Raw genomic sequence first — 27,677 nt, forward strand, 5'->3', positions numbered from 1 at the left:
ATTGTGGCAGGAATTGTTTTCCAATGTTAGTTACATGAGTGCATTATTTTATTTGGACTTTCTTAAGGATTGCAATAGGGCTTGACCTGAATATTTGACTATTCGGATATTTGTTAGTTGGGTACGTATTCAGTTTTAAATTTTGGGATTTAGATTTTATTATTATTATTTTTTTTTTGCTGAATGTAGGCTATTAGTAAAGGCGAATTGTAAAATACAGTTTGTCAGCACATTCTTGTACTATGTTTATACTTTTTAATTGTGCTGTTAAAATGTGGAAATGTATACCGTCTCAGCTTGGGGCGCCTGACATCCCCCTCGCTCACAGCAGTGAATGTCACGGAGATGGGAAATAAAAAGTAGCTGGCGATCGCCAAGCTCATGCTTTGGGACTCGGACGGTCTAATTGTTTCGACCGACTCCTGCCTAAGTTTGTTGCCCTGGAAGGATGCTAGCTGCAGCGATGCAATGCTTCTCTCTGCTTCCGGAGGGGCGTGAGACCATTTTTAAATATCGCAGCTCCATCAGCAGAGACGGCGATGAGTGTATAGGATGGGTTAAATGCAGAGGACAAATTTAGTTTCAATGTATTTGAATACTGAGAGAAATGATAAATAAATATAAATCTTATAAATATAAATCTCAAATCTTAAATTTGTTGGAGCTAGTATGCTGTTTCTACGCTTCTATTTTACAGCGCTTTATCAGGCGTTGTCTCAGATTTGGTGCCTATTATTATGAGCATTTATATAGGTCTATAATTTATCCATGATAAGAAAAATTGTCACAAGCTGTTATTGTGTCACAAAAAGTGCGTAGATAGGACCTCATTCAACCAAACCCCTAGGGATTACAAACATGCAAAAAACACACCAAACCTTTTGGAAAATGTTTTTTATTAACAAATAACAACACTGTAGAATAACAATCCTTAAAAATTAATGCCTTTAATTAAACTGCAAGACATGTGTTGCAGCGCTATGCCATTCATCTCAGCCGAGAACGGAGAAATGTCTGGCCAAGTCCTTCCCGAGTCATGTTTACCCCCCCCCCCCCCCCGCTGAAGCTTTGCATATTCGCAGTTGATTACTACCAAAGCTCCAGAGCCCAAAAAATGGTATTCAGGGCAGCCCTAGATTGCAATGTTTTTCTGGCTTTTCAAGCGAGCTGGCATAAAGTTACCAGTGTTTCCCCCAAAAAAGTTTGGTCTGGGGCAGTTGCCTGTCTTACTAGGGGGTTATTGGTTGGTTGGTTGGTTGTGTGGAGCGCTAAAGACTGTTCAGCAGCATAGTAGATAGATAGGTTTAACATTGCATCTATCAGAGCTTGAACCGAGCCACATCTGCAGATAGTTAGGACAGTATGTCCAATAAGGTACACTTTACACTCTCTACACTTTATTCTGTAGCACTCCCAGCTGGAGGTGTGACCTAGTAAAGGCCTGAGAATATGAACTATAAGCCAATCCATTTTCTAGCAGTAGTGCCAGATTTCTTTTCACCAAAACACCTGTCATTCAGTTCCTTTGAGGTTGTCTGTCTCGATCATAATCACTGCATCCTGTTTTTAAATGCCGCTGTTTGGTTTGACATTTTAGTCTTTGAACCTTTTATAAAATGCTATAAATAAGGGCCCAATGATATCTATTAGGGCTGTTGTTCAGGCAATTAATATAATGTCTTTGAAGCGTTCATCTGAACCTAAGCCTAGTATAGAGCCCCCCCCCCCCCCCACAGATGTATGTTTCTGGGGAATATTGGGTTCACCTGGTGCACTCACAACGTTGAGACACACAGACAGACACCTGCTTCCCCTCAGTCAAATACGAGTATAGAAAGATTATGCAATGCGCCCATTTCTGACAGCTGATGCGCGTAATCCCCACAGTGTGAGCGGTGTGTCGGGTCCTGCTGAGATGACTTGCAGCAGTGGGTGTGGTCTGTGCTCAGTTCTCGTGTTTCTGTGCCTCCCCCTCCCCTCCTCTCTGGTTCACTCCGTCCCTCTGCGTTCTCTCCTCTGGCTGGCGGAGGCTGTCAGAGTCTGCAGTGCAGCACAGTGAGTGTGTGTGTGTGTGTGTGTGTGTGTGTGTGTGTGAGATCCGATATCTGCGCGGCCTCCACGTGTGTCGTGCCGTGCTCCGCGAGCGAGCCGGTGAAAGAGGAGGGGAGGGGCACCCGGGACCATCAGCCTCTGTGACTGCTCTCCAGGACAGCTTGGCCATGTTTGGGCTGCATGCTCCCGGTGAAAGGGCATCCCGGCGAGCCAGTTACAGAGGCGCTGTCCCAAGGCTCATCCCACCCCTGAGAGCATTCTGTCCAGCCGGCGCTGCCCAGCGATCCCAGCCGAGCTGCGGGGGGGTAAGGCTGTTCCATTTGCTCAGCGCTGACCTGTTACTTCAGTCATTCAAGGATTTGTGGGTGGGTGTGTTGGAGCCCTGTCTGCATACCTGTGCCCACACACTCTGCCTGTGGGTGAAAACGTGTCAGTTCATTTCTTCATTCGTCTAATGGTAGAAGAAAGGTCCTGCCAGAGCGACCGCATCCGCCTCTGTTAGCGTGCTTGTAAGATGTGTGCTATGTGTGAGTTTCTCTGAGAGGGTGCGTTTGTGTGTGGTTGCGGTGGACGTGGTGGCTGTGTGACCGTGAGCCTGAATGTAGGGTGAGGCTTTAAATTCAGCAGTGTTAACAGTGGTTGTGTTAGATGCCTGAACGGCATTGTGTTCTATCTGAAGCGCAGCCAAAGGAGCGGACGTGCGTGCTAGTGTGCTCTGTGGCCTTGGCTGCTCCTGAGGTTTCATTGCCGGACAAACATTCCCATGCTTTAGAGGTCTGAATGCAGTGAGGGGGATATGACTGCTCACACTAAAGAAGTCTAAAGGAAGTTTGTCTCTGTCCTTTTCATCTAGGCTCGTTTGTTTTTTCCGTATTAAAGTGGAGACCCTCAGGCAGTCGAGGTGAATCGCAGGCACACCTGCAGTACCGCATCTGTGGCCCTGCATGTCTAGACATGACTGCGCGTGAGAACTTTCTCCTGTGCACACACATGCATGTGTGTAGATTATGGGGATTTAGGAAAACACTTTCCAGTGTGGAGATAGACTAATCTCTGTGGATTGAAGAATATGAAGAGAAACTTGTTTCATTGGACCAGTCCCCTCCCCATTTCCATGTATACCCCTCTGGACCAGTCCCTCTCCTCTCACACTATCCCAGCTCATTGGTTAACCATGGTTGGCTGGACAGTGTGTGTGGTGTGAGCATGCTCAGTGCAGCTGCCCCTCCCCCCAGGCCCCCCTCCGCATTGCCCACTCAGCACAAATGCATACTGTCACACTGCCTCTCGCTACCCCTGTGCTCCGTCCTTCGCTCACCCCGCCTCTTAAAGGGGCCATGGTTCCTCTGTCTCCCTCTGTGAAATTCATTCTGTCTGCGCGGGGGGTGGGGAGTCCATTGAGAAGTTTGCACAGACCGTGGCACAGGGAGTGAAGACTGCCAAAGCTGTGTCGAGCCCAGACGGCATTATAAGACATTCTAGGTGTGTGCACTTCTCCCCAAGAAACAGTTTGGTGGTATTCCGTGTTCTGGCAAATGCCTCTGTTTAAGTTGTTGTTCAGTGGAGCTTTCTTCCTCTGTCCTTCCTTGTCGGCCTGTTGTCCTCCTCCTGAATGTGACGTGCCCCCAGCGCAGTCTGTCTTCTGAGCACGAGAGCTTTCCTCCCCAGCACTCATTTCTTGTCTCATGAGCATGACTCAGGCTTTTTTTTTCCCCCTCAGCTGTGTGTGTAGCTCTGTCACTGTTCTTAGTTAATGTTTTGCGATAAAGGTAATTGCCAAACAGGAGCCAGGAAGGAGGAAAACGGCATGAAGCCCTGCACCTGTACATAAGCTGCCATTCACAGCAGAGTCATGTACCTGCCTCACATCCTGTAACTCAGTCAGCAGCCAGCAGTCCCAGCTAGGATCATTAATGTTTGTGTTCCTTCACCCATTTATTCTCACTTTCAGAGTGTGTGGGTGGGTGTTAGGGGAGCTTCCATGAGCCCTAGACACAAACCTGATTCAAGTATCATCAATACATCACTGTTTCCTGGATGTCCTTTCTACTCATTGATTGACCGGTTCCATCACAAATTAGATATACTGCACACAGTCACCTGGATGAAAGCTAGCCAAATAATCTCGATTTCAAAATAGCATTTTAAATTTGGATTAAGTTGAGCAATTATTTAGGGCAGTCAATCCATTTTACTTTCTAACCAGTGGAATGTATTTGAATACGTATGTTTCAGTATGGAGTGATTTGGTCTGGTGGATTTCAGGGATTTAGGTCACTTTTCATTAAAGCAGGGAGTGAGTCCAGGTGAGTGCAGTGTTGTGGAAGTGACTTATTCATTTCTTTGAAGCCCAGTCAGAGCAGTGCTGTGGCAAAAAGGTGTGTGCAGTAAAACATGTGTTTCCCTTAACACAAAGCTGGCAGAGTGGGAGCACGGGATGAACCTGAGAATTGGTCTGGGAATTATGTGCCTGCGCGTGGAAAAACCATGCAGCATCCACTTGCGTTAGCAGGCTTTCCATCTCTGTGCTGTAGCTTTTGCCCTTTTAGACCTTCATCTACAGTCCAAGTAAATCATTCTCCACTGCAGCTGGAACCCGGCGACTAGTTGTGTGATGAAAGGATCTGAGCTCACTGATTGGTGGCCCACCTTACGCATCATAGTGTTTCTGCTGTGTTTCTCATGTTAAGGTGTAGGCTTACTTGGAGAGCATCAGTTTTGACAAGCTGCACAAGTACGAAATTCCACTTGTTTTGTTGTGGGTGTGGGGGCTTGGAGTTCACCCAGTATTGTGGGTTGTGTATTCCTGACAGACTTTCTAACAGGTCAGTTATGGACCAGTCACCAGATGTCAGAGTAGGTCTTAGTCATCCTTTAATTTGGCCATTGAAATGCTCCTCATAAGGAACATCTGTCTGCTGGGTTTCTGCTGTACAATAAATGCAAGTCAGCAAGAGTCGCAGCAGTGTGAGAGTCACGCCTCTGCACTGGGAAATGACTCTGTTCTTTCTGTTGGACTTCAGTAGAGGCCTAGTTGCCAAACACTTGGGAAGGGTCCTGTCTACAAGAGTTTTTGGTTTGGTCTCTATAATTAGTTCTTTTAGGCCCCTGAGCCATCTTGCGGTGGTAATGGCGGTGTAGTTCAGTGTCTTATTCTCACCTCTTCTGTTCTCTCTCTCTCTCTCTCTCTCTCTCTGTCTCTCTCTCTCTCTCTCTCTCTCTCTCTCTCTCTCTCTCTCTCTCTCTCTCTCTCTCTCTCTCTCAGGGTGCTAAAGGAGTGACCATCAGGTTGGCCTGACAGAGCAACACCCCCTCCCCTGGGAGTCACAGCATTTTGAGTTGTAAGTATCTTTTTTTGCCATGGTGTGAAGTATATGATGAGGTCATAGGAGGTTTGTTTATTGTTTGGTGTCTTTTTCTCAGATTTCTGCACTGGTCCGAGGCTCTCCATGCAGCACCCCATGAAATGAATAAAGCACCACAGCCTATAGCAGGACCCCCTTCCGCCCCCCACCCTGCCCCTTCCCCTGGACTGTCACAGGTGAGACCTGCGCTCAGGGTAAGAGGTACACACTCAGAACCCACACGGTAACTTGTGGATTCCAAGTGTATTCTTCTTACTTTGTCCGCTTGTACATATTACATCCGAGTTACATGCTCTTTTTTCATGAAAAGATAACAAACTGAAGCAAAACTCAACTGTTAATATGTGTATATGAAATAACTTGCCCTGTGAGAAGGCAGGGATTTATCTTTCCCTTTTACCTTTTTTAATGGAGGGCAGAGGTAGAGATGATTTTTTTTTTTTTTTCTTTCATTCTCCCCAGCCCACGTTTCCTCCTGGACAACCCCCTGTCGTCTTCACCACACAACCCCCACAAATGAACCCGTCACCGCAGCCCCGCCAGGTACATGCCTCTACTTCCTGTTTCAGTTCCACCAGGTTAACCGTCCCTGCAGTAACTGTAGTTTGTCTGCTGGCTTTTTATTGGGGGGAGTGGGTGAGAGATTCCAGCCTTGGGCAGCTCTCTGCTGAAGAGGAGGAGCTGTGGCGGTGGCTTGCTCCGTGCTTCTCGACAGCTCTAGTGTCTCTCACCACCGCCTTCTCCCGTCCCTTTCAAAAACGCCTTTCCCGTTTCCATGGCAGCACACTCGTTCGTGCCGTCTGCCTGGGTCACCGATCTGTCCTCGTGTGCTCAGTCGTATTTATTTGTCCAGATCAGAGTGATTGTCCTCCTTTTTGAGGCTTACCTGTGGACTGTCGAGCACAGCTTCAATCTAGGGGTATTCTTTGACGGATCGTCGTTGGTTGTGTCATATTGTGGCCGGAGAAGTAGTGTCGATATGTCCATGAAGTCAAAAGCAATTTACACCCAGCCTGCATGCCTTGCAGTTAAGTTCAGGTAACGTGGTTACTGCCATCTGTGTACAGTGTCCTTTCAGCTCTTGCAGCTTGTCACACATAATAGACACTTTTTTTTTTTTTTTTAAACATCTTGAACAAGCGAGCTTAGATACAACATAGATACAACTTGTTATTTTTGTACGTATATTGCCAGTGTACATTCTGAACTTTTTTGAGGTCTTTAATTTCCTATAAATCATATAATGTGCTGGTAGAACTTCATGTGTAAATTGCTTCTTATAACCTGGTTCTTTGGCTCTGATAGTGTCCTGGATATATTTGTAGCACAACCTGTGGTGAGTGTTGATTGTGGTAATGCAACTCAAAGGTGGAGACAAACTCGACTGATACAAGTACAAGCTCGTGCTGTCCCAAACATGCAGAATCACTAATTAACCTATTTCGGTGTTATTTTAAATTGTTACTGGTATCAGCTAGTAGCTTAACATCCATTTTCTTTTCAGTTCCTTAAATGAAGGGTTTTTTCTTTGTGGAATTTTGAGAAACGTTACTAAACAGGGCAACGGAAAAAGGTAAAGAAAATGCATTACCCAACTGCTGTTTTCATTGTGGCAGTTGTAATGACTGCTATTTCCATGACTGAGAGTGCTAATTATGTGACTTCATCATTGCTAACCTAAGTGGAATTCATTCGAGTTCCAGTATGGGAGAGGTAATCTGTAAAGACAGAACCCTCATCAGAAGTGTACCCAAAATGAAGCAGAGAAAGAGTAACATAAATATGTCTTTCAGTTTCCATGGTTGGTGGCTTGTCAAGATGGCTGTTACAGGTGCACAAAAAGCAAACAAGTGTAGTTGGTGGGCACTTACCTGTGGAAGTGTTATATGAATGGGCAGCTGAGCTCTGACCCTGTGAGAATGGGCCCCAGGTGGGGTATATCTGCAGAAATACAAGAAGTCAGCAAAGTACAGGCTGCCTCTGCAAGAATTTGCTTGGTTGGTGAGGAACATGACTGCCCCACATGGCTACCAACCTAAGGATCCATAATAAAATATAATTCTGTTCCACCATCAAGGTAGCAAAACATAAATACGTGTGTAAACTGAGTGATTGTAGCAATTATATTTTCAGACAAGTTTAGATTTTATCTGAACCCCATTTACAATGCTGCAATAGATGTAGGATCCGAAAACTGCTTTGGGATATCAGTGACGTATACCCCGAGAGAGCGCTGGCACCCTTTAGCCTATGTGCATGTCTCTGGGCCAGAACTGATGAGCCTGTTGGCAGAGCCATGTGACCAGCAGACAGAATACATTGAGAGGAATGAACTAAAATAAAATGACCCCTATTCACACTGAAAGAAAGTGTTAAGGTGTTTGTATAATAGTCAGAGGGACTACATTCCAGCATTAGAGCGTGGACATCTTTGTTGTCTTGGAGACTGCCTCTGAAATGTGTTTGTATTCTGTGGGTGATGTTGCACACCTGGCCTACTGATTTTCTGTTTGTTTAGGTTTTACTCTATGACCGGCAAAATTGCAGCTCAGCAAAAGTTTGTTTTAAAATTTTGCCTGCGGAGTAAAAACATTTTCAGCCTGACAAATTTAATCTGTCCTTCATTTCCTCATAAAGCCTGGTGTAACAATTTCAGAATAAATGCCTCGTAGTTGAGCACAGAAGGCAAGATGAGTAGGAATGTGACTGAGTTGTCCAGGGTCATGTTTTATTTTAATGGTCTTTTACTGAGGCCAGAATTTCCTCTTAGGCACATTCTACGCATGCAATTTCATCATTTTCTGAATTTCTTGCTTACAAATTAGTGGCAAGTTAAGAACACATGAACAGATGCGTGTGGATTCATGGTCAGTTTAGAATACCATTCTGTTGCTTATTTGCAAATTTGACCAACTAATGAAAGAAATGGACATTCATAAGATTTCATCATGCATAGCTCCTTCAAACTTTACTTGAATCTCACAGGTTTTTCAATTTATTATGGATGTTAAGTTGAAGCTGGCATTTTAGTCTTACTACCTGGTTTGGAACAGGAGAACACTGAGGGGGGGCACAGAAAGTGATTGGCATTTATCCTGACACATTTTCTTAAATTTTGCACACACAATCCGCACGTCACGTCGGAGCACTTCCTAAGTGGTACCAAACATGAGAAGCTTTCTGCTGCTAAAGTGTACGTCCTAAATATTTACCTGCCATTCCATTTCTCGCCTGCAAATTGCAGGAACAAGCAGGGTACGTCACACCCTGTAGCAAATCTCTTCTGCTGCAGCTGCCCATGTCTGTGTGTGCTTGCGTGCGTACAAGGGCATTTCTGCTTGATCTCTGCCTCTCTCCTGTGTGGCTTTCACCTCTGACCTTTGACTCTGTCTTGCTCTCCTCCTAGTTTGCTGCAGGGCCTCGTGCTTTACACCAACAGGTACTAACATCCTAATCAGGGCGGGAGGGAGCTCAGACTTGGGCCACAGCTAGATTTCAGGGGGGCAGAGGATGTGGCTGTAATTAGCTGTCTGGAGGGGTGGTAGAAGTGGACTGAAAAAAAGTTACAGAATTCAGTACCAAAAGTGTTCTGGATGAATTAAGATGCCTAAGAGAGGCCTTCCATCCGGTGGTCCAGGTAGGTGATGCAGTCATATCTAGAGCCCACATGGACCGTAAGGAATGGAATTTCCTCACTCAGTTTCTCTGGTCAGGGCCCAACACTTCTGAGCTCTCTCCCTCTCCTGTCCTTCCTTCCCATTTCTGTGTGGACATAAGCTGTAAACTATGCATGCGTGCACACACACATTGTCCAGTAGTATTCAGGTTTACATGTCTCTACATAGTTTGGTTTCTTAAATGTACATTAAAAATTCTGTTTTTATAAACTTACTGTAATGCTGTGTGATAGTCGCGAAGTTATGCCCTAATAGAACATTTTAGACACCCAGGTTATTGGTCCACCTCTCTTTGGTTAAGTCAGCAGTTCCCAGACACCTTGTTAATTTTGAACGCTTGTGTAATCTGTCTTAATATTTTCACTTTATAGAGCTTCAAGGTATCTGTGGACCAGCAAGAACGAACCAACACAGTTACTTGAAAGGATAGTTAAAGCACACTACATGAGATGAGCTCTTTTTAAAAGCAGTGTTTTTGGGTGCATTACTACAAAGCGGTGTTCTTACAGTGAATTTGGGCCTTGGCAAGTTAATATTTCATTACGTGGTCCGAGATTGTTTTGGCCTCTGTCTGATCAGTCTGTTTGCAAGGAAAATTAGATGTTTGTCAGTAGCAGTTTATACTCCATTGTCTGACCACCATTGCAGCCAGTGATGTACAGCTCTATCAGCTTTTGTCCTATTCGAGAATGATGACAGCTGGCCATATCTTTGAGATTGCAGATGTGTTACAAATCTTGCAGTGGCTGTGTTTCAGACTACATGTTATCTACTCTGGAGTAAGGTAGCTGGAAAGCTTTACATTTAAGTCACAGTGAAACTGATAGATTTCTTTGTAGCAAAGCCTAGGTTTTACTCCAGGATATCCACACTTGTCCATGATAGGGAAGATCACAGGGACAGAAAAAATGTCTGAGGCTCCCAAGTGGCTATAGCTAAAGACACAGCCCAGACAAGAACTTGCAGTGTCATTAGCGTCAATCTGGTGTTGCATTGGCATAATTGCATTAAATACAATTTGTTGTGCGGGTGGAAAAATGGGTTTACATCACCCAGTGTTCTTCATCACAGCCCTCATCAGCACCCTCTAGAGACTTGTCAGATGCCTGTAAGTTACACTGTTGTCTTTTAAATGTACCTATGATGTAACTGCCATTAACATTGCTGGAGGGGGAAGGAGGTCCCTGGTTGGCAGCCATACATCAAATTAAGTTTTAAATTACTCCACCCAGGAGCTGTTAATCTTCAGATACATAGCTTGCCATGTTCTGAAGTGCCCCTGTCTAATGCGAGGGTAGATATAGAAGGGAGTGTTGCTGCTGCTGCTTCAGTGCTGACTTGTAGCTGTGTCACTGTCATTACCCCCACAATTAATTAATTTCAGCAAAGCCAACATGTATGCTGTTGATCAGGCAACAATTGAACATTCTTGCTGTGTTTTTGTTCAGAGACGGTGGGGCAATGGAATATAAAGTGCTTAATTTCTCATCTATGGGGCACAGAGGGATTTGTGTTCATAGAGAAAGGCCATTGGTAGCTCTTATTTGACTGTTTCTTATCCTTTTGAAAATTCGCTGCTCATTTACAAATTACATGTACACACTGAAGATATTTATGAAGGATACTACTGTACCGTTATGTTGAGGTGGACTCAAGATGGTTTACTCATAGTTGAGTTTGGAGGGGTGTAGATGTAAACCTATGAAAGTGAAACCGTGTACAGTGAACGGTTAGCATTAATATAATACACGAATAGCTCTAATATAACAAAATATTCTTTATATCTTGTTGTACACAAGATAATTGAAACACACATGCAAAGACTGTTAACATGTGCTCTCTGTGGTTCCAGCATGGTGATTTTTAATTCAAGATCTCAGGGGTGGGGGGGGGGATAGCTGTGTGAACTTTGCTGTGTTTGCATATGGGTAATGGAGTCTCCTGCTTTCTCTCCTCTCTCCCCCTCCTCTCACACTCACCCTCTTGCTTTCTCCTCCCTCTCTTCTCTCCCTCTCTTAATGCTTCCTGTCTTGTGTGTGTTGTGCTGCTGAAGGGAGGATTCAGGTCACTGCAGGTAAAGCTTCATCTTGCTCCTCCTCTTTGCAATAAGGCTGGTGTCCATCTTTCTTTGCTTTAACACCAGCACATGCTCTGAATGGCATACAAATCCTATGTTACTTCTGTGTGCCCTGGTGCAAATTCATCTACATGAATCAAATTCCAGGCTTCCACAGACCCACCTTTGCCCCACATCACTTATGTTTTCGCTGACCCACCTTGGCCATACGTCAGCTAAACTAGAGGCAAGCTGAAGGCATTACCACTGACCTGCTTTAACTGTACATCAGCTGTAATTGCCATTCACACAGCAGTTTGACCTGTCCAGAATGTCTGTTGGACTGCCCTGATATGATAGAATGCTTTCACTGTGCCCAGGTAAGTCATGCGGAAGTAGGCTTGTTTATACTGTAAAATACCACAGCCAAAAAGTGTCTTGCTGATTAGCATAGTTCTTGTTCATCTGTCACCAATAGCTCTGACTTAGAATTCAGCATCTGTGCATAATCCATATTTTGATTTTGTGGTCTCCAAAACAGGAATACTAATAGCAATCAGTCTTGATTTAGTCTTCCTCATATGCTATTAAGCAAACACAAAATTTGCATGCATTCTAACTCATTTCCCTACAGTTCTGCTGTGTAGGCAGTATTAGATTTGAGCAGTAGGTCAGACTATCAGTTGAAATGCAGATTGCCATATTTGGTCAAATTAGAATCACAACACACACAGCTAAGGTGTAGTTCTATTGCCGTGGAAGCACTGGTAAAGAAGAGACTCAATTTTGTGAGGTCTCATGTCAGTCAAGTTTTATTTGATATGTCACCTCACAAAGCCTCAAGGCCCCAAAGAGCAAGGCATGGATGATGGTGGTTAGGGTAAATGTGTACATAACCAGCTGGGACTGTGTAGTACATTTCATACAGATGAATTAGTACTGTTGTATGTATTGTATATTGAGGATTATTGGATTGTGTAGTTTTTTTTTCCAGAACACAGATGTTGCTGTTTATTTAAAAAAAAAAAAAAAAAAAAAAAATTCACATAGACATTAGAAAGCAAAAGGGGACCCAGGGGGGCCTACCAAGCCAATTTTTATTTTATTATTTGTTGTGGACCCCCGTTTCCTCCTACTCATGATTTCTAACTAATTCTTTTCACCTCCTGGCCTGTGGAGGCTCTTCCAAACGAGTTGTCCACACCATACCTGCTACTGCTATGGCTGTCATGACCCCTAGCCCAAGATTAGAACAGTGCCATTTTGTGCACAGCTGGGATTCTTGGCCTTTCCAACCCCAGCCTGTGACCCACTTAACCATACAACACATTAGCCACCCACTTTCACATGTAGGCTTTTGGTCTTTTTGTGGTTATTTGTAGGGGTAAAGACAAGCAGGTTACAGACCAAACTGTCAAATTTCCACTGGAGTTGGTCTTGAACACTATTTAGGTAACCTGGGTGTACCCTATTAAATACATTTCAGGGGTTACTGCTCCTGTTTTGTGGAAAAATGGATAAAATTTGTAGATTTAAGGCTTTTGAAATGAGAAAAATCTGACACTGCAGTTGCGGTGGATGTTGACATTCTTCCTACAGGTACGGTACTGCATTTATGTGGGTTGTGTATAAATGAGGCAACATGACATCGAAAAGCAATTTTCAAGCTCTTCTGCTGGTGCCCAGGAAGCGTTTTATGTCTATGACGTATGAATTTACTAGAAATAACCTGTGTGTATTGCTTCCAAATGAACTTTAGTTCTAGTATTTTCACCAAAAGTGGTCAAATGAACAAATTTACATAGCTCCTTCAGTTACATTGACACTTGTGTCTGCATGACAGTAAATTGGAATAATGTTGTTTGTCAACCTAAATGCAGTGTCGTCAGTCCATCTTAATCACGGTGAATGAACACAATGGCTGTCGTACAGTTAAAGTGAATTCTCAGCAGGACATAGTCTGGCTTTTTTCAGACCCAGCTGTGAAATGGTGCTGACCTAGCACTGGGTGACCTAGGGGTTAATGGTCCCTAGTGTTAATGTAATTCACACATAAAGTAGCCAGTAGGAAACATTTATTGTAATGCTTATCAGAAAAAATGTCAATTCCCAGGATAATAGCGAGAGGATTGGTCTGTTAAAGCTGTCATTTCAATTATTTATAAACAGAAACACAAGGTAAGATACCTGCAGCCAGCTAAACACTGTTGCTATATATCACTACAGTCACATGTGGGTAGCTAACGTTGTTGAACATCGTTTTTTGCCTGTATTATCTTAACATTGTGATAATAGTATAACTTGTATTTAAAAATTGATTTTTTTCCTGCTGTTTAATAATGGATTTGTTTCATTGCCTGCTGAGCGTTATATTCAACCCCCTACTGTCAGCAAGTGGAAAGTGTGGAAAATGGTGTTTAAAAAATAATTCTCTGGAATTGATCATCCACAAACCACAAGTCTGCAGCTGTTTGAGACACTATATTAACAATTGTTCTGAATTGAATAGGTCTCGGGTACTGTAGACCAAAATGTGCTTGATTCATGCTTGAAGTTAAAAGCAGAGCAGCACACATTAAATGCTTTGTTTGGTGTCCCAATTCAATACCCATTTTCATTTATGAGAGTAGGGGCTGGGTGGAAAAATGCGCATCAGCAAGAGAAAGAATGGAATGATGTGTACTGTTAGAATGTTACACAACGTAGCTTAGTTGGAGCACAATGCAGATAATGTTCAGACCTAACAGGATCAGAGTTGGGCTGCACCGTGTTTTAATGATCATGTTTGGGAGCATTTTAACTGCACAGGCATCACTTAATTTAAATTTAAATCCTGGTAAAAAAAATCATTAGCTGCCACCCGGTTTTATAACGGCTTGTTGCCGTTGCTGGCTTGGCCTCTTTTTTTTTGAACTGAGTTGCAGGGGTGTGTTTAAAGGAATGCTAGTATTCCAGAGAAAAGGTTCATTCAAGGTGGTAAATATAGGAACACTGTGAAAAAAAAAAAAAAAAAAACTGACCAGCCTGACTTCATCACAAGAAAAACAAAAAGTAGACATTCTTAGGATTGAGGCCGGCAAAATTAGAGGAGTATGTGTCACATGCTTTCTACATGGGGCCATGCATTTATCAGACATCTCACTCCACATCCATCCTTCCAGTCTTAATACCAGAAAACTCAGCCATTTGAGGGGTGGCCCCAAGGCCGCGATTGGGGGGAGGTGTTAGTGCGGCTTACATCACAGTACTTTTAAACAATGTCAGTAACTTCACACTGGTTCCATTCTATTCCATTCAGTTTTTCCATACAGATGTTAATACTGTTGATGCACTGAGGTCCAGTCATAGAAGAGATCAGGGAGCTCCCTTGTCTAGCTATTTGCATCACTAAGAATTGGCACCACCTTTAAATGCAGTGTCCCCATGATGATCTTTCTTGCAACAGTTCATCAAAGGGTGTGTTTTGAACTCCCACAGTTGATTTATGGAGTGGTTACTGCGCTGTTGACCTGCGTATGCTGTGCTGTTAGTCCAGGATATCTGAAGAGAGATTCGTGGCCAATGATTTTAAAATGGGTGTAGCTGAGAGTGTAATCCAAGCTGCTTTGATGCAGCAGGACACCATGAGAAAAGGGTGCACCTTTAACAGGTGTAAGATGAGCCTGTACGCATAATGGAAAACTTTTGTCCCTCATTTTGATGTAGTTTGCCTCTTAGATTTGATTGTTATCCGGTTCCTGTTACACTCATGGTGTAAAAGTTCTTGCGTTTGAGTCACATGGCACCGCTGACCACCAGTTTATTCCTTGCTCTCTCGTTCCTTGTGTAGCCGTACTACCAGAACCGGCCCAGTCTGCCCAGCAGTGCACCACGGGTCCAGCCCAGCAGCACACCCCGGCCCGTGGCACCCACGCACGTCTACCAGCCTGGGTCCCAGATGATGATGATCCCCCAGCAGCCACTGACCTTCAGCAACTCCCAGACCCCCACTTACTTCATCCCTTCTGGACAGGTAGGCCCCGCCCGGCCCCCATTCTGACATGCTATTTGTGATGTGCAGGTTGAGCATAAACCTGTGTTAATTGGCGGTGAAGTGGGTTCAGCCAGAGATTCTTCAGGTTACTTGCAAGTAACCCTGCTGATGTCAGTCTGTCTGCAGGCAACCTAGCCCATTCCGAGACAACAGATAGTTTGGATGTGCTGTCCCAAGTTCAGCCTGAGATACACGGCCCATTCAGCTAGAGTATAGGCTTCAGCCTTAGATGGTCAGGGTCTACCAAGCCCCACAAAGGAAAATTGAAACTGAATATGATAATACCATGTTCATTACACTGCATCTTACCCAATCTGTGGGATGGAGGTTTGAGGAATAGAAGGCTGTATGGGGAAAGGCTAACCCACCCCACTGTTTGACTCCATTTTGGTTCATACTGTTTAGAAACAGATGTCATGGGGTTCACGATGACGACATTGCTCACGCACACACGCACACATAAAAGCCCCGCACGTTTTTGGCCAGCTTGGAGTTTCTGCTGAGTCTGGCTTCAGTTCAATGGTCCTGCGTTCAGACAAAGGGCCAACGCAGACCAGCTGACCACTCCAGGGCCTTCCGCATTGTGTGCCCAGCAAAGGCCCCGCCCAGAGAGAGAAGGGTAGAGTGCGCATTTCTCCAGAGTGGCAGATATCTCCACCTGCCTGTTTGCCCAGCTTCCTGAGAAACAGTGCTTCCCTGCTCATATAAAACTGCCTTTTTCATTTTACTTGTCTGTGTAAGTTTTTTTTTTTTTTTTTTTTTTTTTCTGTCTTCATTTACACTTCTAGTGTGGTGGAAAAGGTGGGAAACAGCAGTACTGTAAAAACCATGATTTCTGAATGGCGTGTGAGTGAGTTTTGGCAGAGAAGCATGTGAGCAGCTTTAATGGAGCGTGCGTGCGTGTGTGGGGGGGGGGGGGGGGGGGACTGGTATTATTAGAGCTGCTTGTCTGGGCAATCCTGACTATTGGGGTCATCTGTCTAGGGGTTCTCTCATACTCAAATATAAGAACATGAGAGAGCGGAGAGAATAATGCATCTTGCACATGCTGAGGTAACTCGTATGTAGCATTCTACTGCTTATTTGTACAGCAGAATCTTCTGGAAGTGTTTGTTCTGCAGTGTGTGCACGCTAGAATATGTTTTCTGTTTTTTGGTTTCTGGGGCTGAATGTGTCCCTGTCCTTTCTGTGTTTTCCCTATAGTATCGGGCACCCTACGTGGCCCCGCCCCAGCAGTATCCTGTCCCCACGGGCACCCCCAGCTTCTACCCTGGATCCAGCCCTGCAGAATATGGTACATATGGTAAGAGGCTCTGTTTGGGGCCTCGTCTGCAGATCAGAACCTGAACCGCAGAACTAAGACCTCTACTCTTCACATGTGACTCTGTCTGAGCTCAGTCCACTCATCTGAACTGGAATGCCTGTAGAACGGAGAGCTCAGAGTAGGTGCCATTTGTTAGACCACACAGGTGTGTCCTAACAAATGGCCTCAGTCCTCACAGCCACCCTCCAGTCTGAGTTCTGTGGTCTCGGTTTGGGTCATGCGTTTTTACTTCCACAGATTCATTTATCTGTACAGGCACACCCACCCTCTCACTATTTTAAATGTGAAGAAAAATCTAAATGAAGAATAATATCTATGGTGTGACTTGCCTGTGTTCAGTTACCTCTGACCCAAACAGTGGTTCATGTGTAGTGTGGAAAATTCCACCCTTTGAATGTGACTGAGTCTGTCTGTGGATTGGTTTACGCACATCAAACTTTCTAAAGTGACTCTTTGTAATGTTCAGTGGCTGTTCCTACCTTCCAACATTCAAGTGACAGCAACTGCCAGTATCCTTGTTTCTTCCCTATTGTTGGCTAATGGCTAGTGTACATTAATTTGGTTAAATAGAATAATGTTGCGCAAGCGTATTCATTGAAGACCCAAAAATTTAATGCCAAGCTTTATCGTAATCCATCTCCTCAAAAGTTATCTTGATAATTATGCATCATCTAACAGTATTATAAAGAGTATTGTTTTGCAATTTCCAAAGAACATTATTTTCCTGTAATACTTCAACACTCAAATTCACTGTTCTAGCACAATTTGCTTCAAATAGCCTAACACTTGCTTTGTTTTGCAAAGCAAGAAAACCTGAAGCGATACTGGTGTTAGTATATCTCAGATAGTTGATAATTTACTGGGATGGTATAATCCCATTTAGTTGTAAGACTAACCTTGAGCTGTTGTGAGTGTGAGCTCTTAAGCTGCAATATTCACGCATGTCTACATATTAGCATGTGTGCTCTAGTTGGTTTCCACATGATTTTGTAGGTGGTGATATACATCAGATTTGGATACATTTTTGGGGGGGGGGGTAGTTGGGTAATTTGTTTTTGGATGTAGCTTGAGAGCTAGGAGCAGTGAGTAACATTAGTGTCTCTCTGTATGATGTCAGCCATCAATAATGATGATCCCAACCCTTTTTGTACCTTGTGACCCACAATTTGTGCATAGCTGAACTAGCTGTAGTCTGGATGAATGGGTGAAACGTCATGTGTAAGTTTTGTGATATTATATTGTGTTTTTATTTTTAATGTAATTTAACTAGGTGGGGTATATAAAATCAGACAAAATACTTTTTTGAGTGTGCCTTGCTGGCTGGTTTGTCTAAATAGCTAATCTCCCTTGTTGATATACTGTTGATATATACATCTAGCTAGCTTTTTGGTCATATAGCTAGCTATATGAAAGTACTGGACAAAGTATATTTCTTCCTAAATCAAGAAAACAATGCTTTATGGCATTGGAAAAGGCAGGTCCAAACACTCTGGATTTGGTGTGGGGGGTGGGGGGGTTAAAGTTAAAATGGTCAGTCGCTGTTCAGTGCTTCAAGTACTTAAGTGATGCCTACATCTATGTAAGCACCACTGTTCACAGGAATTGTTGGCACACCAAAGCTCAACATGCATGTTATGAAGTCCGTTTAGCGCATGGGTCATCTCTGAACTTGGCTCTGGGTTTGATTCTCGGACGGTGCTGGGAGAGATGTAGAGTGGGGATCTTTCGTTTTGTACCTCTCCTTTCCTCCCTCCTTCTTTGGCTCCTTCACTTCACTTCTCTCCTCCCACCCGCCCTCCCTCCCTCCCTCCCTCCCCCCCCCCGCGGGCATCGCATGTTCAGAGCCCCCGCACTCACTATGAGGGGGGAGGGAGTGGATGAGAACTGCCGCTACAGTCTCCATGGCGCTTTCAGCGTGTAGCGCGTCCCTGGTGAGTTCGGTGTGTGTTCGTTTGTCTGTCAGGGTGTGTGTCTGCGTCTGCCTGTCAGTGCCTGAAAGTTTTTGTCCTTTTGCCTCCCCTGCGGTGTCTTTATCTCAGAGAGGCAGAGACTCTTTCTACCTGAAACCCCCTGATGTTCCCTGCTCTCATTGCTTTGTGTGTCTGTCTGTAAGGGTGATGGAGGGTGGAGTGGTTCGTCGTCGTAAGTAGGAAGGTGTCGGTTTCTTAGAGTAGGGATTTGATGCTTTGTTTGTGATGTGAGCAGTTGCAGCAGACAGGAATGTTCTCCCCTCTCATGTGGGGCAGAACCGTGTAAAAGGCAGAAGGAAGGCTTTTCCTAATCCCGCTGCTGTGCCATTCCCTGCTTTTCGCTTCATGTGGCGTCAGGCACCTGCCAGGGTGGTGGTAGTGGAGCGCGACCTTGGCCCCCACGAGCCTGAGCGAGGGGAAAGTCATGTGACTTTGCTGTGTTTGTCATGGCCGAGACCAGCTTCTGGTTGAAGGAGACATTATTGATACACTTCAAGCAGATCTGTATTTATCTGATGTTAGCGATGGGTGAATTGGGCGTTTGAAAGAGTCGGCACATTTTTGGGATGGTTTCTGTCCCTCCCTGTGTGCTTGTGTAATAGAATTAGCTGGAGCCTGGGAGGGGGAAGGGGGGGGGGGGGCAGAGGGAACAATGTCTGCACACACTCATTCACACACTGGCTCCTCGCCTGCTGTAGGGACACAGAACGGAGCTTGTTGTTTTTCATTCTCTGGGAAGATGGAGTTCTAAGTTAATTTAAAGTGGAATGTGGTGTGGCTGGGCTGCTGCTGCCTTGCATTGGCGTTGTGTTGTAACTCCTCCCCTCAGCCATTAGAAACAATGGCAGACCGAGCTCTGTGCTGTGGCCCCGTGTCACACTGTAATTCCTCCCTTCTGCTCAGAGACACTCGCAGTGGTGGCCAGTCAGAATTTTTGTGTTTCACTCCCCCAGGTGTGGTAGTTAAGGGCTGGGCTGTTTCCTCCTCCCTGCCCCCCACTTAGTCCCAGCCCACGGTTGTCTGCAGTAACTGGATAGTTGTCGGGGCGTGTTTGTGTGTCACTATTCCGGGAGTCACAAGGCCAGTCATGAAGTCAGCTGACTGACACACTGCACCCCTCTTCCCTGACCATATGACCATGAGGCAACATTTTCCCCTCCGACTGATTCTTATATGGTGCCTTGCAGTGAGGTGGCCTGGCCTTCCAGTCAGGGAGAGCAGGAATAACAATGGGTTTGTTTCTCTGATATGTGGATGTGCTGATGGCCTAGAAATGGCTTGAGGTCCACTCTCAATGCACCCTCTTGGGTGGTGAGGTTTCTGTCACAGTTGCCATGGTAGTGTGGGATTAAGAACAGTGGGAGGCCATGTCACTTTCATTCTCAGTGGCACTTGATTGTTCAGCGAGGGCCTTTAGCTGAAGCTGAGAAGAGCTTTAGTAGGAATTGAGTGAAAGTGAAAGGAAATCATCATATGCCAGGCCTCTAGATGGCGCCAGCTGTAAGGGTTGTACAGTACAGGGCTGTGCAATGACCCAGTCTGGCAGGAATGAATTGCAGTGTCCCTCCAGCACCTCCCCCCCACCACCCTGTCCTGCCACACAAGGGTGGAGAGTGGAGTGGGGTTGGGAGAGGGGGTTATTTTTAACTTGGGGGTTGAGTGATTTACTAACCCCCCATCCCCCATATCCCCATCACGCGCCAGTCCTTGCTCCGTCGCTCGGGTCAGGTGTAGAATCGCTTGTAAAAGCTGTCAGTGGCGTTTTGCTCCACAAGCCGTGCTCCAGCTGCTGGATCACTCTTTCTGGTCTCGCCTGGGCCGTCTCGGACTGCCCACAGAGCGAGGAGCTTCTGAAAGCCTTACCCCTGAGCGGGGAGAGCCAGGATCCTGCCCCCTGCTGGGGAAGAGAAAGCACACGCTCTCCTCCCTCTCCCTGGGAGAAACTCGCCGTAGGATTACTGTGCCCGCAGGGCAGGTCTCATCACAGATGGGGAACCGTGGTTCTCACAGAGCGCCTCCTGGTATGTTCTGTGTGCTGTCTCGGTCTTTCACTCTCTGTCTCTCTTGCTCATTTACTCCCTCCCTGTCTCTATCTGTCAGATGTTAAGCCTTTCTTTTCCTGTCTGGTGCAAAGGGGGTTTCCAAGAACTCCTGACTTTTAGGTTGTCTCTGCAAGTTTTTCTCCTCCTCACTTTCCCTCCCTCCCTCTCTCCCTCCCTCCCTCCCCCCCCCCTCCGTTCTGCGTGGATCATGACTATATTTAGTCTGTGTTCTACCTTGTCGCCAATGCAGCGTCTGTAATGTCAGTGGAGCAGAAATGAGTGCACCGGCAGCCATTGCTCTCAGGCATATGGCGAAAGGAGAATAAACAATATCTGAGGAAAGTGTAACCGACTTTATCTCTGTGTATAGAAGGTAATAGAAGCCAGGAGGGGTTCAGCGGGTGCGTTTTGCTCTCTGGATGCACCCTATAAAGCTCACCCTGTTTTCTCATAAAAGCAGCTGGACAGTGTGTCTGTCTCCCTTGGCGGAGTTTACTTTGGTTGACTCTTGGTTTGGAGTGGGGGCTGGGGTGTCTGGAAGGTGATATCTTGGCAAATGGCGCCACTTTAGTCCAGTGCAAGCTTTGTTTGTGTTTTCCCCCCTCCATTTTGAGTGCTGTGTTGCGAAAGAAGACTGTGTTCTGTGTTCAGACTGGTAAGCCTCTAAACCAGACTGCTGGTGAATGTTTTCGACGCTGCCGAGCTGCCTTTCTAGTGCCCTGAAACAGGTGAGAGTTCAGGTGACAGTACTGCCCACCTGCCCCAGTCTCATTGCTACATCCATTCTGCAGTGACCTGGAGTTACTTTCATTGATTGCATATAGTCTCATGCCAGTAGGGCTGCATTTCCTAATCCAGGTCCTGTTGACTCCCTACATATGTTTGTTCAATTTTACTCAATTTATCTTTGGAATAGCGTATTGATTGACATTGGACATTTCTTGACTGTTAAACTGCAAGATTTCTTCCAGGAAATGAGATGTCTTCACAAAAAGATTTGAGCTTTGGCTTGCTCATTATATTTAGTTGTCTTAACTACATTCAGTTGGATCTAGGCCATTAGAAATCAAATAGCTGAACAGCTACTGAATTAAGATGCGCAAATGAATGAACATAAATTGGTAAATTCATTTGCTTTTAACATTCTGTTTGCACAAATGCCTCCAACTGCTCTACACAAAGGACTTCCAACTGTCAAGTGATCCCAAATCCTGATCAAATCCAGATCACTATCCAATTAAAAGCTCAATCAAACCTAATCAGCTGAACTCCGCTGGAGTGATGACCAGCATGCACTGCATTACAGCACATTAGCTTTATCAGCCACCTCCTTCTAGGTTGACTGCTTACCTGTTACATCTAATTTCATATAGTTGAATATGAACTGAAGAGATTTATGCAAAGTACCATGTTCAAGGATACAGCAGCAGGCACCACCACCCTGGGGAATGAACCAAATTTGGGTCACAAGCTTTGCTCCTTTACCGCTGCTCTCCACTGCAAGTATCCACAGGCCCCGGGCTGGGAAATGCAGTCCGTCATTGCACAACCGTCATTTCCTCGTAAAAAGACTTTTTGCAGCTCCAAGTGCACTTAAGGCAACATTAAATTGTTAAAGTGGGTATGTTGTTTCTTCCCTTAGTCATGCTTATCCAAATGACAGGCCTCAGCACTGAACTTTTTTACCTCTATTACCTCATGTTTAAACATCGTATTTCCCCATTCCATTCAATTAGAAGTGACTGGATACTTTAAAATACTGATGTGTTGCGCAAATCCAATATAATTACCTTAGTGTGAGGTCACAACATATGTTCAGATGGCTTTCCGTTACCAATTAACACATTAGGCTATGTATTTATGGGAGGTGATATTGTGTAACTCTTTGGCTGAAATGGACAGTGAGCTGTTAACATTGCTGTCCATGCCGGCAACTAGATGTGTAATATTTGTGTAATCCAGACAGATGGCAAAATGCAGAAGGGTTGGGTTTGTGTTAAACGAGTGTGTTTTGCTGTGGATTCCTACTTTAGCAGAGGGAGAGGTACATTGGGTATTTCATAAAATTGTAGTTGCATTCAACTAGGAGTATAAAGTTCTGTCACCTAAAATCTTTAGCGTTTCTCTGGATTTGACTGTATATTAGGACCTGTTAATTGCTCATGAGGACCTTACTTACAGAGGACCTTACAGTTACTTGGGCATTTACTCAAATGTCTATAAAACAAGAATTGTATTCCTTCCCATGAGTATTTAAGTAAAGCCTAAGAAGCCTGCACACCTGTCAGAACCTGACTCTAGCCAGACCTGTGTGTGTGTGTATGTGTGTATGTGTGTGTGTATGTGTGTCCTTAATGCTGCTGCTGGGTTGTGCCATTGTGTGACTGTGTGTTGTTTCTGTCCCCCAAGCAGGAGCCTACTACCCGGCCCAGCCACAGTACCCTCCCTCGGTGCCGGCCGCGCCCGTCATGATGAACCCCCCTCAGCAGCAGCCTCCACCCCCTCAGCAGCAGCAGATCCCCCCCAAACGGGAGCGCAAACAGGTAGCGTACCGTCGCAGATCCCCCCTGCCATCCGCTAGGATCTGCCCTTGGGATTAAGGGATGCCTCCTGTTTAAACATGTACCTGACATGGATGTTTGTGCAGGGCCCAGGGATCTTTTTCATAACGTTAAACACTCCTCACTTTTTGTTTCCATTTGCCGCAGCTGATCATGCAATTTGTCTTATACTTGTCAAAACAGCTTTCTGTGTAAACAGCTTCTGTGCGTTTCATTTTACTCAGCAGACACTTTTATCCAGAACAATTTGCATAGCTTACACATTTTACTCGTTATCCATTTTTATACACGGGTAATTTACTGGTGGTAAAAATATTATCATAAATATATCCTGTAACCTTAACCTCACATATATTATGTTGGCAGCCTTACTACAACCATTGTCATCCAAATTCAAAACTGCGATATTCACAGTAAGAGGAGAGCTGCTTATTACCCAGTTGTCAGTGTGAAGGTTGTAGCTGATCATGCAGTCACTTGAAGGCATGGCTTCAGGTGAAGAGGCAGACTGATGCGAGAAGGTAGCCGTGCTGTTATTTGGCAAATGATCTGAGTACACCAATGTAGAAATGAAGGAAAACTATTCTGAACCTTTTTTTTTTAATACTCATGAGTGAAATACTCAGTTTTGCTCGTTTCGCTCGTTTCCACTCAGTTGCTACTCATCAGCATACCCACCAACTGTTCGCAAAAGACGTGTTTCTGCAACATGCCTCGACTTTATTGCCCTCAAAATTTTCTGGAGGTCCATAAACAATTCCCAAATACTTGTCTGAATTTTTCTAATCAGTTTAGTCTTTTAGAGATGTATAGCTATTCGCTATGATTCTTTTAGCTTACTAGAACAGTTTAACTGATCCAAAGCTTGTTCATTTGTCAGTTTTATTGCTATATTTTGCCCCTCTAGCTGTGTCCTGCAGGGATTTAAACAATTGATTTGCAGCTACAAACCATTCTGTTCTGGTCCTAAGTGTAAATATAGACCACTCAGCAAGGGGTCCATACCACTTGGCTAGTGGTTCAGACCACTAATGTAGTCTGCAGCACTTTCTGAGCGGTTCTGTGTGCATGTGTTGTGATGCTGTAAAGTTAAAACTTTGAAAAAGGAGAGTCAAATGTTGCTAATAATTGGCTAATGCGTTATGCTAATGAATAATGCTGGCTAGGCTTTCCTGAGCACATTTCATAAGCTTGTGCACACCAAGGGTGACAACGGGACCACTGTATAAAAGCTGCTGCAAATGAAAATGTTTAATATTCCTGCCAGGCAGGGCATGGCACAGTGACTGATTTCATTGAATTGTCAGTGTTCCTGACTACTTCACTAAGTGGGCTCGATCGTGGGCCTCAAAATATTTCAGGTCCCTCTCCAAAATCAGATCTCAATTTGTGTGTCATAATAGCTGGTTGGATAGTGGATGGTGAAATTTGCAGACAAAGCAGCTTTTTGGCCATTTTATTTGCTTTATGGTTATCTTGCTTGTCAGTGAGAACCTGAATTTGGGCAGGTATGTACTGCATGTACAGGTGCTCTTTTGCTCTGAATATTCAACCTCGTTATCTCACCTGCTGTGGTTGGTGGCACGATATGTACAGTTCGATAGGCACAGCAAGTAAATGACATTACATAAGCCTAGAACCTAGTCCCACTTCTCCAGATGATGTTGCTAGCTGGTTTTACTAAGAACCATAGCTTTCCATCACAACAAAAGGAATATAGCTTTTAATAATAAAAGCATTATTGTAATTATTTTGTTTCGATTCAATTCAATTTCAATTGGTTTTTTCTCTCATTACTGCATCTGCAAGGGGATAGGTTCAGGTCGGATTGTAGCCCATAGAGTGGGGCTGTCCCATTCTTTTGACTGTTGCGGATGTGGTTTGTCATGTACTGGCAAAGGAACCCTTGCCTTTACTGGTTGGCTGATTTAATTCCATTTATGCTGGACTCAAACGGTCAAGCTGTGTTGCGTTCTGGGCCGGTCTGGCTGCGCTGTGCTGCGCTGCGCTGTGGTGGACTTGACTCATTCGGCTCAGTCGCGTTCTGCGTTTGACTTGCCTGGTCTGGCTGCGCCGCAGTCCGCGGTCGACTTGGCTGCTTTATCAGTGTGGGAGTGCAGCGCTGGCTGCGTCTGGCGGGGCGGACTTTGGACAGCTGCGCGCTTCCGCTGCGTGCTCAAGGTCCTCCGCGCAGAGGCGAGCTCCAGCTCCATGCGGAGTCTCGCTAGAGTGCAATCCGGAGGGCTGGCGACGAGGAGAATGAGAGTCAGGGGTAGGAGCGACGGAGAGCAGCGGAACCGAGAGTGAGTGGCTCGTCTGAGAGCGCGCCTGCTTCTCTTCAGAGCAGGGCAGGGTGTGGGGTAGGGGGAGAGGGGGGGGTTTGCGCTGCTAGCTGGCGTAAACATTTGGCCCAGTGGTGCGAATTTTAGCATGAGAGCATTGCATGTACGTAACTGAGTGAGGAAGTGGGTTCCCGGTTCAGTTAGCTGTAGCTTTGGGCGTGAGCTTTGTAACGGTAAAACGCAGTTTCTGTCTGTGTGCTGACACGCTTTCTCGAGTTCTCCTACACTGGCAGCCTGCCGGCTGTTGGAGGGGGGCTGAGGGGGGAACGAAGGACATGTCAGCACGCACAGCAGGTCCACGTGGCTCTGAGCTCCGGCTGGGCTCCTCCCCTCCCTGGTCCCGGAAGCAGAACAGTCTTGATTTAAGTGCCGCTGTGGCAGCCTCCCCCCTTCTCCCCCCAACAGAGGCTGATGTTCACAGAGGGAGAGAAGAATGGCAAAGTGAAACGGCTTGAGTTTGAGAAAGCTAGGCAGTTCTAACTCGGCTGCCCCTCTCCACCCCCCACACCCCCCCACCTCCCACCCGCCCCAGCTTGGCTCTCTTTGTGCTGTCTGGAGCGCTGTGGGCGGGGGTGTGCATTCCTGTGCTGCTGCTTCACAAGGCCAGCCACGCTCTCTCCCTCTCTCTCTCTGCATGGGGAGGGAGGCCCAGCCTGTGTGCTCACAGCCTCAGCAGCGGTTGCGAAAGCGCCCGGGGTACGGATAGAGGCCAGTCAGCCCAGAGCTCAGCCCAAGGCCTAGGATGAGACGGGCCTGGTAGTGTGCATAGCTCCTGCTGCATGGGTTTGCCAATCGGTGCTTCAGAGGGGCTGGCAGGTAACGGGACTGTGAGATTGAGGGGGGGCCTCTCGTCTAGATATTTGGCGGCTGCTTTCAGTGTGTTTATGAGAGACTTGGAACATGTTCTTTGAGGTTATTTTCAGAATGCTCAGTAAGCACAGTGTTATCAGTTTGCACAGAGCAAAGTGTCATGATTAGGACAGGGAGTCATGCTGTTCATGCGGTGGTCTCCACGTCTCCGTCAGCTCTCCTTACTTAGTCCAGGGTGTTGAATCATTTGGCTGGTTCTCAAGTCTTCAGGTTGGCAATTTCTCGTACAGAATGCCTTGTGTTTTTTCGCATGTGGGTTAAATGGAAGCTTTTACTTCATTACTGCATGTTGTGTGCGCGTGTGAGTGAAAGAGTGTGTGTAAGAGAGAATTTGGTTATCTGCGAGCTTAAAGCTTCCGTTTCTCCGGGTTGCTGCGTGTCTTGTTTCCTGTCTCGGTTGGTCTGAAGATCACTTTTGGTGATGGGGGCAACGGCTTCCAACCATTCTGCTTTCAACAAGTTCCTGAGAATTCTGACAAAGCTTGCATCACAGGAAGCCGTTCTAATAGTAGCACTTCTCCCGCCCCTCCTCCTGTGTCCACCCTCCATTTTAGATGCAGATAGAGGTCGGTAAGGAACGCACTCCACTTTCTGATTCATCCAGCACTTCCAGCTGACAGTCACTCCACTCTCTCTTCCCCTCTGGGTGGCACTTTGTTTCAGAGGCTTTTCTCCACACTGTTTTTCCTGTTGTCCTCCCCTGTTGACTGTGTGTGAAGGCTTAGGGAAAGAAAAGTCTTCCATACCTGACCCTTTCTCTGCTCCAGTGTTAACTTCCATGCCTCTGACCTGCAGATTAGAATACGAGACCCCAACCAGGGAGGCCGGGACATCACAGAGGAGATCATGTCTGGGGGCAGGACTGCCTCCACCCCAACCCCTCCACAGGTGAGTTACCAGCAAGAATGCATGCTCACACACCTCACATGAAGGCAGCCGTGCATATTAGATATTTGATATAACTGCACCCCTATTCTGTAACTATATTTGTTCCCAGCCGTACTGAGAATCGTCTTGGGTGAGGGTTCGAAATAAAAGGTTTTTTCTGTCCTGCTCTTTCCAGTCTGCCATGTCAGGGTCTGAAGGTGGCGGTGTCACCCAGGCCAATGGTGAGAACGTGACACCTGCAGCCATGGCCATCGCAACAGGTGAGTCTGCCTCTAGGAGGGGCAGGCCAGGCCATCTGGCCTGAGTCTGGCCCGAAACTATACTCGGCATATTTATTTTTAGTTCCGACACTACACCTTCCGTTTTTGATACCTGAAGAGCTGTGAGTGAGAGAATTAAACTAACCTCGTAGTGACTTGATTCCTTGTCATGTCATTTTGGCCTGTGCGTAGATTTTCGGAGAGTCTCTGTGCGTGAGCAGTGGATCCTCACGGTCC

General features: G+C 45.7%; 1 protein-coding gene across 12 annotated transcripts in view; it reads left to right on the forward strand.

Annotated features, from left to right (window-relative positions):
- LOC118782636 (eukaryotic translation initiation factor 4 gamma 1-like) overlaps positions 1 to 27,677 on the forward strand; it is a 46,548-nt gene that overhangs the window by 4,842 nt on the left and 14,029 nt on the right. For 4 of the 12 annotated variants that reach the window (XM_036536033.1, XM_036536034.1, XM_036536037.1 and 1 more), the window contains 10 exons: positions 5,318 to 5,393; positions 5,476 to 5,593; positions 5,880 to 5,960; positions 8,824 to 8,856; positions 11,148 to 11,168; positions 14,980 to 15,162; positions 16,387 to 16,486; positions 22,929 to 23,062; positions 27,088 to 27,180; positions 27,356 to 27,440. In XM_036536033.1, the coding sequence (XP_036391926.1) occupies positions 5,519 to 5,593; positions 5,880 to 5,960; positions 8,824 to 8,856; positions 11,148 to 11,168; positions 14,980 to 15,162; positions 16,387 to 16,486; positions 22,929 to 23,062; positions 27,088 to 27,180; positions 27,356 to 27,440 (805 nt within the window). In that variant the 5' untranslated portion in view covers positions 5,318 to 5,393; positions 5,476 to 5,518. Of the gene's footprint in view, positions 1 to 3,476; positions 3,535 to 5,317; positions 5,394 to 5,475; positions 5,594 to 5,879; positions 5,961 to 8,823; positions 8,857 to 11,147; positions 11,169 to 14,979; positions 15,163 to 16,386; positions 16,487 to 20,212; positions 20,499 to 22,928; positions 23,063 to 25,200; positions 25,384 to 27,087; positions 27,181 to 27,355; positions 27,441 to 27,677 lie in introns of those variants that run through there. The other 8 variants (XM_036536038.1, XM_036536039.1, XM_036536040.1 and 5 more) reach the window with 8 other exon arrangements.

The sequence above is a fragment of the Megalops cyprinoides genome, chromosome 9 (genome assembly GCF_013368585.1).
Source record: "Megalops cyprinoides isolate fMegCyp1 chromosome 9, fMegCyp1.pri, whole genome shotgun sequence".
NCBI classification, from domain to species: Eukaryota; Metazoa; Chordata; class Actinopteri; order Elopiformes; family Megalopidae; genus Megalops; species Megalops cyprinoides.